Source organism: Abrus precatorius, unplaced genomic scaffold (assembly GCF_003935025.1).
Source record: "Abrus precatorius isolate BTA unplaced genomic scaffold, Abrus_2018 Scaffold7, whole genome shotgun sequence".
In the NCBI taxonomy this organism is placed as follows: domain Eukaryota; kingdom Viridiplantae; phylum Streptophyta; class Magnoliopsida; order Fabales; family Fabaceae; genus Abrus; species Abrus precatorius.
In genome coordinates, this window is record NW_020874417.1 from 23,768,267 (window position 1) to 23,783,460 (window position 15,194).

Consider the following 15,194-nt stretch of genomic DNA (forward strand, 5'->3'; position numbering starts at 1 on the left):
ATAAGTATAATTGTGGATATTAATTGTGGATTGATAATTTGGTGTGTTTGAAATTGATTGGAAATATGGGCAAAGAGTGTGTTGCAGGGAATTCTCGCTGTGGCAAGAAGGCCCTGGGTGAGAAGCATGATTCTGTTGCGCTCTCATTGTAGCGAGATGGCAACAGAGGAGGGTGCATTTCTGGGAGCAGTCTTGCTGTAGCGAGAGGGTCTCGCTATAATGAGATTCTACAGAAATCAGAGTGCAGATTTGTATGAAATTTTTTCTGTAGCGAGAGGAGGTCTTGCTGCAGCGAGGCATCCTCCGTTTGGGATTTGAAGGGTTTAGAGTTCGAAAAAAGTATTTTCACTCCTTTTGTAACACCTTAATTTAATTTAAAAAATAATAAATTTCACAAAAATGAAAATAATTAAAATTTCATTTAAATATAAGTTCTCAATAAAGAGTTTCATCAAAGTTTTAAAAATAATAAGGGATTGCAAGTTTTATATCAGTAACTGCTACAGGTTCAATTCAATTACTTCGTAATTGAAGATAAAATTTAAGCCCTATAGCAGTTTCATTCATTCCTTCACTGAGCTTGGTGCTGATCGTCTTGGTCACCTAAAAATTAAATGTAAGGGTGAGTACTCTACTCTATCCAACACACACAAACAAAGAGACTCACCTCACATACTCCACATGTATTTCTCACATATTCTATCTAATTACTGTCAATCACAAGCAACGGCTTCAAGCAATTCATTTCAATTCATAATCGGTGCGCTCACTGCACGCAGTCATGCTCACTGTGGTACTGTGATCACAGTTTCACACCATGGATGGTCGTCAGTTATCCCCACATCACAGATACCACGTGTGTGATCACGAGTCGTTTGACAAAGGTGTTGGTCAGATGTCTAGTCAAAAGGAGAGTGTGTAACATGTGGTGCACTCACGTTCACTGATGGTGTCACCACCACTCTTTCTTCCCCAAGGTATTTCTATCGTCTCCATCTTCCATACCTCCAGTGTATCACTGAACCATTCATAACATATTCACAACCACATTTAACATGCTTCATTCACACACATTTCAATTACATACGATATTCACATTCTCACATGACACACAAGCCCACATTCATTCACAGTACACAGCACAAATGCCTACATTTAGTCGTGTTAAATTTAACGCACAACTATTCCATATACACAACATTTCAACATAATTCACATTCATCAATTTATTCCATCATACACACTATACTCTATTCAATCTTTCCACCACAATCTCATCATAATCAATTCTACCAAACACACACATTCCAAACCATCCACTGGCATTGCGTAGTAATTTACATGGCATTTAAACATAATGAGATAGGGTAGAGTCTCCCTTACCTCAAATTGAAGACCCATGCACGAATCAACGATGAAAAAGACTCCCCACATGAACTTTATCGTATTTACATGGAAAAATCTCATGAGAACCAATGAAAACTGAGAAAATAGAGAATTGAGGTGAGAAACTGAAACCCTAACCATTAAAACTTACCTCCAAGCATTACCAACACAAATTCAACCTTCGATCTAGCTCTCGAACGGCTTTGGAGGCAATTTAATCAGTGAAATAATATTTTGTGTCGAGAGAACTGAAGAGATTTTGAAGAGAGGAATGAGAAATGAATTTCTCAAACCCTAACCCCCTTCAAATACTCCTCTAGTCGCGACACTTGCTACAACGAGGCATCTCTCGCTGTAGCAACACTCCTTGTCGCTCCAACAAAAATCTCAGAAGAAACAACATCCTGGTTTCTGTAGAATCTCGCTACAACGAGACTGCACGCAGAAATACACCCCAAACTGTCACTCTCTTGCTGCAGCGAGAACACCCTGCACCATATACTCAGCCTATTTCAAACAGTCCAAAAAGTCAATTTCGATGCAAAATTAGCATCCACATTTATCATATACGCACACATACATATATAAATATACATATCACCATTCAATACTCATCACGCACTTAAGTACATATTCCAACATTCATGCACATTTACACACACACACACACACACACATATATATATATATAATAATAATAATAATAATAATAATAATTAATATTGCAAAATTTGGGGCATTACACCTTCCTCTTCATCCCCCTTTGATTCTCTCTACCATCAACCTTATTTCACCTATTAAACTTCTTCTAAAGCTGTTTGGGGGCTAGATTGAAGGTTGAAATCGTGTTTGAGAAGCTTGGAGGTAAGTTTTATGGATTAGGATTTTGGTTCTCATCCCTCTTCTTTGTTTTTTTGAATTCTCATGAAGATTTTCCATGTTCTTAGGACGAAGCACCATGTAAGGGACATGTTCTACCATAAATTCATATTAGGTCTTCAATCCAAGGTAAGGGGGGACTTTACCCTATCTCTTGGGTTTGGAATTCGTTGGTAAGGTTAGATAATGAAATGTGGTTGAGATAGAATGTAGGAAAGTATGTATTTTAAGAGAAATTTCATGTGAAACAAGATGTGGTAGTGATTGGATGATGTTTGTGATGGAATGGTTTGATTTTGATTTAATTGTAATATGAACTTTGTGTGGAATGTAATGTGATTAACATTGAGTGCGATGTGTGGTGAAATAGTTGGTTATAATGTGGTTGGAATGTGTGGACGTGCCATTTGATGAAAACAAATACCATGATTTGGAATGTGAATAAATGTGTGTGAAAAATGGCATGTTGATATTGAATATGATTGTGTTAGAAATGTTAGAAAAACTATGAATAATTTAGCGATACATTGAGGATGTGAAAAATGGGAGCCGTAGAAATACGTTGGAAAAGAGAGAGTGGTGGTAGTGATTGAATGATGTTTGTGATGGAATGGTTTGATTTTGATTTAATTGTAATATGAACTTTGTGTGGAATGCAATGTGATTAACATCGAGTGCGATGTGTGGTGAAATAGTTGGTTATAATGTGGTTGGAATGTGTGGACGTGCCATTTGATGAAAACAAATACCATGATTTGGAATGTGAATAAATGTGTGTGAAAAATGGCATGTTGATATTGAATATGATTGTGTTAGAAATGTTAGAAAAACTATGAATGATTTAGCGATACATTGAGGATGTGAAAAATGGGAGCCGTAGAAATACGTTGGAAAAGAGAGAGTGGTGGTAGTGATTGAATGATGTTTGTGATGGAATGGTTTGATTTTGATTTAATTGTAATATGAACTTTGTGTGGAATGCAATGTGATTAACATCGAGTGCGATGTGTGGTGAAATAGTTGGTTATAATGTGGTTGGAATGTGTGGACGTGCCATTTGATGAAAACAAATACCATGATTTGGAATGTTAATAAATGTGTGTGAAAATGGCATGTTGATATTGAATATGATTGTGTTAGAAATGTTAGAAAAACTATGAATGGTTTAGCGATACATTGAGGATGTGAAAAATGGGAGCCGTAGAAATACGTTGGAAAAGAGAGAGTGGTGGTGACACCAACAATGAGCGTGGGTACACTACATGTCACACACTCTCCTCCTAACTCGGCCTGTGACTAACACCTTTGCTTGGAGGACTCAATACTGCACACATTGTATCCATGGAGCGGGAGCTATCCAGCGACCATCCATGGTATGAACTGAGTAAATCCTTGAGGTTGAAAACATCAGGAATCTGTGATCATAGTGTCAAAGTGAGCGTGGCTACGTGCAGTGAGCGTACGTGTTTGCGGATTGTTTGATGATGTAGTGAGCACACCTGTTTGTGAATTGGTATGAAATGTTGAAAAGTAGTAAATGTGTTGTTTGATGCATGAATTGAATTTTGAAATAAATATGTATAATGTGTGAAGGTGAATCTCTGTGCTTTCGTGTGATAGTGTAGAGTACTCACTCTTATGTTTATTTTTTAAGTGACCAAGACGATTAGCACCAGACTCAGTGAACGGGAGGGATACAATTGCTATAGAATTTAGGAAATTATATTTAGAAATTTGATGTATTTAAATTAGTCTTGTAGCATTTATTTTGATGCAAATTTGTAACTTTCCCTTATTTTAAAAAACTTTGTCAAAAATATATATATTGGGAACCGTTGAATGAAATTTTTATTATTTCTATTTTTGTGAAATCTATTTATTTAAAAATTAAATAAAGGTGTTACACTCTTATCATGTAATATATGTGTACTTCTTCTTATTCATTACATAGAATGATATTTAACTTGAAGGCTTTTACTTAATAAGGAGTCTTAAACAAGGTGATCCTTATTCCCTTGCTATTTTGTTCTTTGTACGGAGAAACTTTTTTTATTGGTAAATTAGAAAGTGGAGTAGGGGATATGGAAGCACATTCATTTATCCAAGAATGACCCTAACATCATCCTTATTTTATTTGGTGACAATGTCTTTCTTTTTATAAAAGTGAAAACACAAAGGTCCAAAATGCTATCACAATTATGCAAAAAATTTTGTGATGCCTCCAACCTTAAGATCAACTTTGACAAATTCAAGACAATGTGTTCAAAAGGGATTCCTCACCAAAAGCGTGATAATTTCTATGCCTTCACTTCTTTTCGTTTTGTTTCTTATATGAGAATCAACCTTGACTTTCTATTAATCAAAAGTAAACTAAATAGAATAATATTTGCTCTTTTACTTAAGAAATTCTACAAATGAGTGATAGTTTTGAAATAGAAATTACTTAATAGAGCTAATAAACTTTGCTTGACAAAATCTATCTTGATTTCTATTCCTAATTATCGCATGGGCATTTGGTGGCTCTCTCAATTTGTTTGTCATGATATCAATAAGGTAGTTAAAAATTTTATTTGATCTTCTAATAATTCAAACTGTAACACTCATTTGGTTGGCTGGAACAAATTATGTCTCTTAAAAAATAGGGTGGCTCGAGTGTTTGTAATATGCAAATGAATGCTAAAATATGAAAAATAAAATCTATGAACTATTAAATCATACCTAAAAAATTACGCTATTTAAAACATTTTGAAGTTCCAACTGATTTTTAATTATTTAGCATAATTTTTTTTTGTTTTCCTCCTTACCAAAAATGTGTTTTAGAGTATTTAAAAAATTGTATTATGTACTCCTAGACCTACAGTCAGGTGGTTCGTTGCAACCTTGGCTTGGGCTAGGTTACAAGCCCGTAAATGCAATTGCTACTTTGAACGAGACTAAGGTGAGAAAAACACAGAGCATTTTACTGTTTACCTCTCTTGTCTAGCATGTTTGGCCAATGCTATTGCATTACATCCTTATTTGACTAACACGGGTGACACTCGGGGGGAAAGGATTTAAAAATTAAAAAGATGAGCCTCTGGAAGTTCTTTAATCAAATCAAAATAAAGTTCACCGATTCTGTAATATTCATGGATAATGGTATATCCTGTCAAGTTTGCATCTACAAAATGTGAGACGTGTTGCTACTTGCTACTAAGGTACCTTAAAAGTCCAATATTGGCGGGCAGAAGCTGCACAGAAAACATAACCAATACAATTTCTTGTTCTTGTGAGAAAATATTAATTTAGCTTCAGCTATTCAAATATTTTAGTTTACAGGAGACGCAGAGATGACTTCTGGTGCACAGCCATCTCAGTTCACACTGCCCAAAGAGCTTAACAAAACCTCATTACGGGATTCTTACACACGCATTGCTTGATCTCCATAAAATGTACGCAGTTATAATACATTACATATTTCTTGTCTTTTCTTTTCAACGCCATTGATGACCGTTGCGTTCAGTTGGTGAGCCAGGTTCTACAGGAACAAAACCCCTGCCACCAAAAACGGGACGCATGCATGCATCATCAAACTTGCGCCACAAACGATGAACAGTGTGTGTTGGAGTGGCCAGCAAGGCACGAATGCTGCTAGGACGATGAATTTCATGGCCATCAATATCTACTTCAGAATCTTGGGCACTTCCCAGAAGTGGTACAGTGACTGATTTTGGAGTAGATGGATCCGTGTTTATTGCGATGTTTGTGCCTTTAGGATGAGGAGTATGGGGCAGTAAAAGCCTTATGAGTGGCTTAGTCATCAAACCAAACACCTGAGAAATTGTAATTAAATTGTGTCAGTACCATCTTTAAAGAATGTTTTTAATATGAAACCGAGTCCAATTTGTAGAAAAATTTATCATAAGTATTATCAGGTGAAGGTGTTAGTTATACAGAAAAGCGAAGTAGGGCAAGTGGGCAACTCGTTTGGGGGAGAAGTTGAATCTAAACACAAATGGAAAAATCAATCTGTCTATAGATCTCATATAGAACAAGTCAAATGGTTAATCTAATAGAATGAATATCAGTGAGCAGCAATAGCAAAATAACCTCTGTAATGAAAAGAAACCAATGGAAACCAGCTAAGGATGTCAGAAACTAAAATTGATATCTTACCACTGTGCTGAAAAGTACAACAGTGATGGTGCTAGTGATCATGATTGCATTGCATCGCAGTGAAGTATGTCCCGACATGGTGAACTGCATTAGTAAAGAGTATCAGTTTTACAACATCAATTATAAGATCCTATCTTTAGTGACCACTAATTCTTTTTTTTTTTTTTTTCTATTGGCTGAATCAGTGGATTGTCATTCAATTTTCCCCAAACCCCTAATCAACACTGTTGCTCCTACCTGATTATAAGCAAGTGCCATTGAAACAGCACCTCTCATAAGACCAGCCCACCAAATGATTACCTAAAATGAGAAACCAGTCAGCAAAACTTGGTAGTAGCACAAGAAATCTGGAAAAGGGCACTCACTGACAGAAATTTAGCCATACTTGCTGCCTGATGGTGATTTTCTCACTCGTTGATTTTTTGGCCAAGTTGGATAAGAAGGATAAGGGGAAAACAAAAGCTGCTCTTCCAAGAAGTATTAAACACAACAACACTGAACTCGCTGCTACAGATGTTCCAGGACTGCAGAAGCACCAAGGCACATGAATTGTTTTTCTATTGTAACAAAAGGAAGTATAGCAAGGAAAGAATGAAGGATAAACTTTGCTAAAAAGAAAAGCAGAAAGCAGCATTATAGAAGAATTCTCCAGTCATAACAAGAAATAGAAGAACTGTTTCAGGAAAGAATGACATGAAAGAATGCCATTCATTTTTCATCAGTACAAAAAAGGTTAATGTCTAAATGACAATAAATTAGTCTCAGAGAGAACATAGGACATACCTATCGCTGACAAATTTCCATTTTTCAATGTCCAAGGCATCCATACCAACATAAAGGAAGATAAAGATCTCAGCAACAAATGACAATGTTGCAAAAGCATGCCTGTGAGAGTTAGACAAAAGATATATGTTAAGGTATGCAATTGGACAATGCACATAACTTGAGAAAATCTGGTTTAAAGACATACTTGGTCGTGATTCTTGAACTCTCAGTTACATTATGCCAGGTATAATGAGACATAACAATCCCACAAAAGAATACAGTGAGAATGCCACTCAGATAGCATAACTGCAGAAGATGTATATGCATCAGCATCATGCTAATGACAAATGTTGGGAGCATCCAGAAAACATAACTAAAATTCTTTAAAACTTACTTCAGCAAGCATGTAGGAGAGGTATGCCATTAGCATCATAAGAGCAACCTCACGATCTGTAGAGTGCCTGAAATTAAGGAGAAATTTTTTCAATCTAAGTAAAGAGTTGTTTCAAATCATCCTGCATATGTCTAAAAAACTATGTATTCACCAGAAAAAAGGGTCTAAAAACCTAACACTCAAGATAGAAACACACAAATTGACAGTACACAGACAGAGATGGCAAGTTATTAAGAGATCCCAGATAACTAATGCAGCTTTTTTTCCCTAAAAAGGAACAGAAAATTAAGACAACTAAAAATGACAACAATTCATACCCAACAAGAATTCAAGGATGCAGTATGTTTTATAATTCATACTAGAAACTAATATGCTCAAAAAGTCTAATGCAATTTAATTTTTACTGATATCCCTCCTTCAGGTTATTATTTATGTAGGATAAATTCATTTACAATGGCAGCATTCCATTTAAAACAGTTAACCAGATGAATCCTCATTATAAAATACAATAATGATGAACCTCATGTTCTGGTTTCAAGCCCGAATGCACCAATCAACATAGAAGGTTACTTCAAAGTTCAAACAATCAAAGCAAGTTCAATATAATCATAAAACTGCAGGCTTAGATAACAGACAATACTTAAATTGAGATTGGCTGAAGCAGGGATTTTAATTCTTATCATAGAATAGTCCACAACTTAATTTTACTATGAATAAACTGCATGTATAGTACAAAACAATGGAATAACATCACAGTTACTGCTGAACAGACTATGAAATGGAAAAATGTCAAGAAGATACCTGCCAATGTACAGCTTTTTAATAATGTAAGCACTAAGTAGACCTGTCTACAAGGTGATGGAGATAGATACATTAGAACAGAGCCACAAGTCAAATCAACTAGGTGTATATGTGATGTGTGCATGAGAGAAATAGAGGGAGAAAGACATTTACCAACACTCCAAGCATTGTGCTTGCAATAAAGAGATACAAGAAGTTGCCCGAAAAGTGCAAAGCAATTGTAGGGTCAAGTTGGTTGAGGTCAAAGCTTTGGATTGCATTGAAAAGCACCACTGACGTAGCATCATTCACAACACCCTCCCCAAACACAAGACTGTACAGCAAAGGTGTCTCATCCTGATTTAGCACCTGCATCATCATTTATAACTTCAGTAATTAGCAGTGATACCTTTTAGTTGCAGGAAGAATGCAAAAAATATATTGTTTCAAACCTGCAATGTGCAAACAGAATCTGTTGCAGAAAATATTGCACCAATTGCTGAAAATTATCATAAATTAGTAAGTCAAAGTGTTACACTGAATGAAATTGCCACACAGATGAGATTGACAAGTAAAATACCTAGGTAATCCCCTAATTCCAGTGGACCAACATCCAACTTCTTAAAAATTTGGGTGGCACCTGAAATAATAGCTCAAATTTAAGTCAGTAGAACCAGACAAATATCTCTGAAGTCAGTTTCCTTAAATTAATTATCTATTTTACTTGATCAATAAGTATTTTAAACCAAAAAAAGCTTCCAAATTATAATGAACTAATTGTCTGAGCTTACAAATTATTGTCTTACAATGTTAAATCTTAAATAAAAACCTAATAAATACATTTAAAGCAGTAATGCATACCAAAAGTTACGATGGTACAAGATATTAATGTACCAATAGCACCAAATAACATGATCGTGATGAAGTTAACAAAAAACTGTTTCTTTTTCACCTGAAACCTGAAATAAATTACAGAGAACAAATTCATAACAAAATAAAAACTAAAATCTGTAATACACATGATGAAGTTAACAGACAAGAATAATATATGCATTTTCAAAGTGCAGAACAAGGATTTTAGGAGGGAAAGATAATATGATTTCAAAGTTTTTCATACGGCATAATACAATTCATGTCATAACATGGGTAAACAAAATTGATGTCTTTTAACTATACAGTCACGTAAATAATTATCACTCAGAAGAGATGAAACCACTTGGTATCTGCAAGAAAGAGCCAAGAAGAAAAGTATAATTTATTTTTGTATAATTTTCAATAATATTGAAATAATAAAATAGGGAAATCCACAAACTTAGGACTCAAGTACAAGTACAAGTGAACAGAGTGCAAGTCACTTGTACAACTGAATATCAGGTATATTTGAAACACCTAGACTCTGCAGATTATGCTCCCAAAAGTTCTATGTCATGATGTATGTAATGTTAGAAATGACTGGTTCTGCAGAAAAAGAGTTCTTCTCAACAAAAAATAAATAAATAATAAAGATGTGCATTATTCGTTAAAGTATGCTATAGTATCAGGGATAATCTAGACCTTCTAAATACTTTCCAATTATCATATTGGGATGACTGCAAATAAGCTTCAGTTTGTCATCAGTTTACGGTTTGTAAAAAAGGAAAATTACCCAGCATTGAATATGATAGGCGGCAGAAGGTATATAAAAAAAAGATCTTCACTGAAAACAAGAATATGCGAGCTTGTACCACCACTAAACAGCAAAATGACCACGCCAGTGCAAAGACCCTGAAACAATCCATACGAAATTTAATCACCATCCAATCAAAAAGAAGAAGAAGCTGGATCCATTATTGCCCAAACTTAGCATCAATTTAATGCCTCTTAAAGGATAGCATTCTTTATAACAATTTATTGGCAAACAAGCTCAAGGAAAGTGAACACTAACAATCAATAGGGCAGTAATAGATTCATTCATCCACCGATTCTCCTCAAGAAGATGGCCAATGACAATACAACCACATAGAAGTGCCACAAATAAGTTCATAGAGACAACGGAGGCATGGTCCGAAGTAGATAGCATTTGCAATTTCGAAACAACAGAACTGATTTCAGAAACCATTTTGTCCACCGTCCACAGCGAATAATTGTAGAAGCAGATTTTACACAAATTCAGATTATTGCTGAGTCTCCAAGTCCAAAGTTAATTTACGCTACAAATTTATCTCTCCGTGCTGTCCATTTTAAGAACTTCCGGATCTCACCATCAAAAGAATCTCTGCAATCGGAGCAACAAACAAGCGTGTAAGATTTTCCAAAACCAGAAACAAAACTCACACCAGTCAAATATCATGATTCAATTTCAGATGCAGAACTTTAAAAAATAAAAAAAGAAAACGAACTAAGAAAAAATCGTCATTAGATATAAAGTGCATAATTCAAAATTTGCATTAGTAAAAAATCTAAGAGGAAATTATAACATGCAGTTTTAGAAAGGATCTTTGTTTAGGTTCGGCTAAAATCTTCAAAACAGAATATCAAAAAAGCATAAAGAGAAATTGGTCCACGTGACTGCAAAATAATATAGCAAAATCCTCACCATAACTCTCGATAGCAGCATTTCGAAGAGCCTGCGAATTCGTGAGAATGACGCCAAAAACACAACGAATCGAACGTCCAAAGAATTCGAACAGAGAAAGCTAAGAACCAATCTCTTGTTCGAATTCCCGGTAAATTGAAACAGTTTGAAAGCTCTGTGTAACGGTTGCACCCTGGAATTAAGCGGGGATCAAGCACCAAACCGAGAGGAAAACAGGGAATAGATTATCAGAGCAAGATTAAATTAAACGCGAAGCTGAAACCACGTCGTTGGAGGATCGAAACGGAAATAAACGACAACTGAGAAATTTTAGGAAGTTTTCGTTTCTGTTTTTCGTTCTGAAATCTCGGTGAGAGATAATAGGGCGTTTGAAAACTCTGGAAATTTAGAGAAAACGAAAACAATCGGAAAGAGAAAGAGCCGGGTGGACAGAGAGGGAGACAAATGAGAAGGAGAACTCGAATCAGACTATAAATGAATTTTGCTAACATACGACGCGTCCGTGTTGAGAACACTGCTGAGTCGGAGTCGTAGCAGTCAACGCCATCAGATTGGGATTTTTTAATCGTGTGGTGCCTCAAATTTCCATCCTATGATTTTTGTTTGCGCCCATTAATACCTCTAACGTTGACGTAAGGCGATAATAGCTTACTCCAGCGGCGTGTCTGGATTATATTGATTTAAAATATTGTTTTTTTAGATTTAAAAATTTCAGTTTTTTATTATAATTTGAAAAGCATTTAATCTAATTTTTTAAGTTGAATTTAAATAAATAATAATAGTAAGCATAATTACTATTTTATTAATACTATATAAAAGTTTATATGCAATAATTTTTTTATTAAAAGTTAGAAAATTTAATATGTCTTTATAAATCAATATTTTATTTTTACTAAAAAAATTAGTATATACTTTTTATCAGGTTAAGAAATTATATTAAAATTTAAATAATGATAATCGGTGAAAAGAAAGTGTAGACTTTGGAAGGAGAAAAACTTTCATCTTTTTTTTTTCTTTATAAATAGAAATAATTGTAATTGAATGAGTTATATAATTTTAAAAATACAACACTGTATTTCAAAAGTTTTCCTTGTTATTTAAAATTACTTCCTCTATATTATTTACTAAAACTACATCCATCTAATATATCACTTTTTAATTACATTATCAATGCTTATTAAATTTTCAAAATATTGTTTAGTATATTCATTTTTTTTTATCTTTTTTAAGATACTTTAAAAAAAATATTTTATTTTTACCATATCTTCCTATCCTTTTATTCTCTCCCAGAATATTATATTTAAAAGAAACTTGTTTTTCGAAAATCTATTTAAGGTTATATTTTACTTCAATAACCAATCATTTATAATTTCATTTATTTATTTACCGACTTACATAACAATACTGATTTTATAGTTAATTAATTGAAAAATTAATTATTAGACACCTAAAAATATTTCAATATTTTTAACAATGTTTTTTTAAATTAATTTTAAATAATGAATAAAGACATACCTTTCTCATGAATGATCTTAAAATATATTATAGCATTTTGTAAATAGTTGATATAATTATTTTATTATGATGTATTCACAAGTTTATTATATCTGATATCATTTTTATGTATTTAAATACAAAATATTTTAATAATATGTAACTAATTTATTTTTTGAATATTTTAAATAATAATGTTGTTAATATGAGTTTAAATTTACACAATAAAATTATATAATAAAAATTTATTGACAATTATAAAAATTAATGCATTGATAATATTAACAATTATAATTTTTAATAAATTTTTTTATTATGTATCATTAAACTATATTAGAAAAATTGAGTAATTAATAATATTTTTTATTGAAATAAAAAAATATTATTATATCATTAAATATTATAATTTTTTTATTATATATCATTGACACACGTTAACAAAATTAATTAATTAATAATATATGTTAATTTTTTATGCAAAGACTCAATAAATATATATAAGATGTGCGTTTGTATAGATATTTAAAAAAAGTATGGATTTAATTCAAATGTAAAATAGATATTTAAAATAGGTAAAACTTTATTTATTTTTTTACATATTTTTATATACTTAACTCATATTAAGTTTAATAAAATTAAGTTAGAAAGATTTAAATTTAATTTAAATTTAAAATATAACTCTAAGTCTTACATTTTATCGAACAAAATTAAACGAGCCTAGTTAGATAGGTTTATTTTATAGAGTCTAGGGTTGATGAGAAAATTTTCTAACTTTTTAATATTTAGTTGATGTTGAATTATTTTACTAGATAAAAATTATATTGTAAAATAACTGAAAAATATTAGAATTTTAAAATACTGAAAATAAATATTGTATATTACTCAAAAGTATAAAAAAAAAAGGTCAGATGCATTATGAAATAACATAATTATTGCATTGGGGTGATTAAAGTTATGTGTGATTATTATATTTAAAAAAAATAAAGAAAGATAATGGAAAAAGTTAATTTTAAATATCACCAATAATTATATACATGAATAGAAATATACATTTGTTTATCATGTATGTTTTGAGTTTATTTAGTGGATAAATTAAGAAGAAGAAAAAAAGACACGATAATCCTTTTATTCTAAGTTTTTAACGTTTAATATGATGTAAACTTATTTAACTCTTTTCTCCGGTATAAAGTTTATCATACACTAAATAGAATAATATAATATATTTATTTTGTCAAAATTTTATTCTATTTTGATCTTATTATATTTTTATTCACTCTTATATTTTATTATATCTTATTATATCATATTTATCGATTGATTCTTGATTAATAATTATTTTTTCAAAAGATAAAAATATATTCTCTTAAGTATCTTTAATTATTTTAAAACTAAATATTATTTTTTTATTTTACAAAGAAAAAACAAAACATTTTGTTTTTATAAAAAATATAAAAACAAATAAGTTTTGTTGTAATTTTGTACTAGTATATTAAAATATGGTATAAAAGTCGATAGCCATTTGTCGCGCATTGATGGGGAGTGCTGCTTTTGCTGGTTGCCGTCGGCATCACCATCAATTCCATGTGAACAAGGAAAAGCATGTCCAGAAGTACTCTGCATGGGATATTAACTCTTAACCACAAAAAAAAAAGTTTTATTTTATATTAAAATACTTTAAATAATAAATGTAAAGTATGAGATAATAAACTGCTTCTTCCTTTTCCAAAATCGACTAAAACTTTTTAGCTGTTGGTAACAGTTTCATCTTAATTTATTTTTAATAACGGGTGATAACACTAAATATAAATATTTTATTGAAATAAAATTTTAATTTAATTGGTAAATAATATCTAAATTTATAAGATTGCTTTACCATATTTTTGGATTGTGGTGGTATTTGTTTTCAGTTTTGATACGACAACTCAACTTATTATAAGTGGGGTTGTGTTAATAGCACATTGAATACGAAAATGAAATTTACGAAATATCATGTTTTATATATAGCTGCGTTTTTCTTCCATTTATACATACAGTTATTGCTTCATTTATTGCGAGACAAAATAACATTTTGGTTTCCCATTGCTTTATCTTTCTTCAAGTTGATGACATTTATTTTTTCAATTTAGTGTCCCACATTTATATAGTTTCTTTGATTTAAATACGTGTTTATGTAAATTTAGATCTCTTTGTGAATCTAAGCAACCGACATGGTTTGATTGCAAACATAAGATTTAGAATTTTTTAATGGAAATTGCTTCAAAGTAAGCAATTATTATATAACGAGTTATAAAATTAATTTTTGTTAATGTGGTAGATAGAGATAATGACTAAAAAAATTGTTTATACAAGTAATTACATGTTAGAAAATTAAATTTACACATACATGTATACATTTACAGTGAGAGAAAATTTTGTATTTTTTAAATATTAACTTTAGTCTTTAAAATTAAATTCAAACAACTAATAACAATGATATTTTATTAAAAAAATCACTTATTACATTATAAATATATATATTTTTAATAAAAATATACTTCTTTTATATGTTTAATTTTAACTTTAGAATTAATATTAATAAATTATTTCTTTAAACTTTAATAAAAATTATAATCGTCTCTCAAGTGTTATATTTATTGTAGATAGGTGTGTACAAAAGATCTAAATATAAAAGTCCAATCCATAATCAAGTCCAACCGATTTTAAAGTTTGTTTTAACTAAATATTGTAGATAGTTGCATAAGAAATTGTTATTTGAGTCCTAGTAAT

General features: G+C 31.5%; 1 protein-coding gene across 1 annotated transcript; it reads right to left on the minus strand.

The window, feature by feature from the left end:
- Positions 1 to 5,355: 5,355 nt before the first annotated feature.
- On the minus strand, positions 5,356 to 11,410 carry LOC113870765 (sodium/hydrogen exchanger 2-like). The gene is made up of 15 exons (XM_027507215.1): positions 10,935 to 11,410; positions 10,284 to 10,613; positions 10,005 to 10,123; positions 9,221 to 9,318; positions 8,940 to 8,999; positions 8,812 to 8,858; positions 8,534 to 8,728; positions 8,381 to 8,427; positions 7,580 to 7,646; positions 7,391 to 7,491; positions 7,204 to 7,305; positions 6,806 to 6,944; positions 6,658 to 6,720; positions 6,421 to 6,504; positions 5,356 to 6,077 (listed from the first exon to the last, which is right to left on the minus strand). The coding sequence occupies exons 2-15, from the start codon at positions 10,455 to 10,457 to the stop codon at positions 5,739 to 5,741; spliced, it is 1,635 nt and encodes a 544-aa protein (XP_027363016.1). The 5' UTR covers positions 10,458 to 10,613; positions 10,935 to 11,410; the 3' UTR covers positions 5,356 to 5,738.
- Positions 11,411 to 15,194: the final 3,784 nt, after the last annotated feature.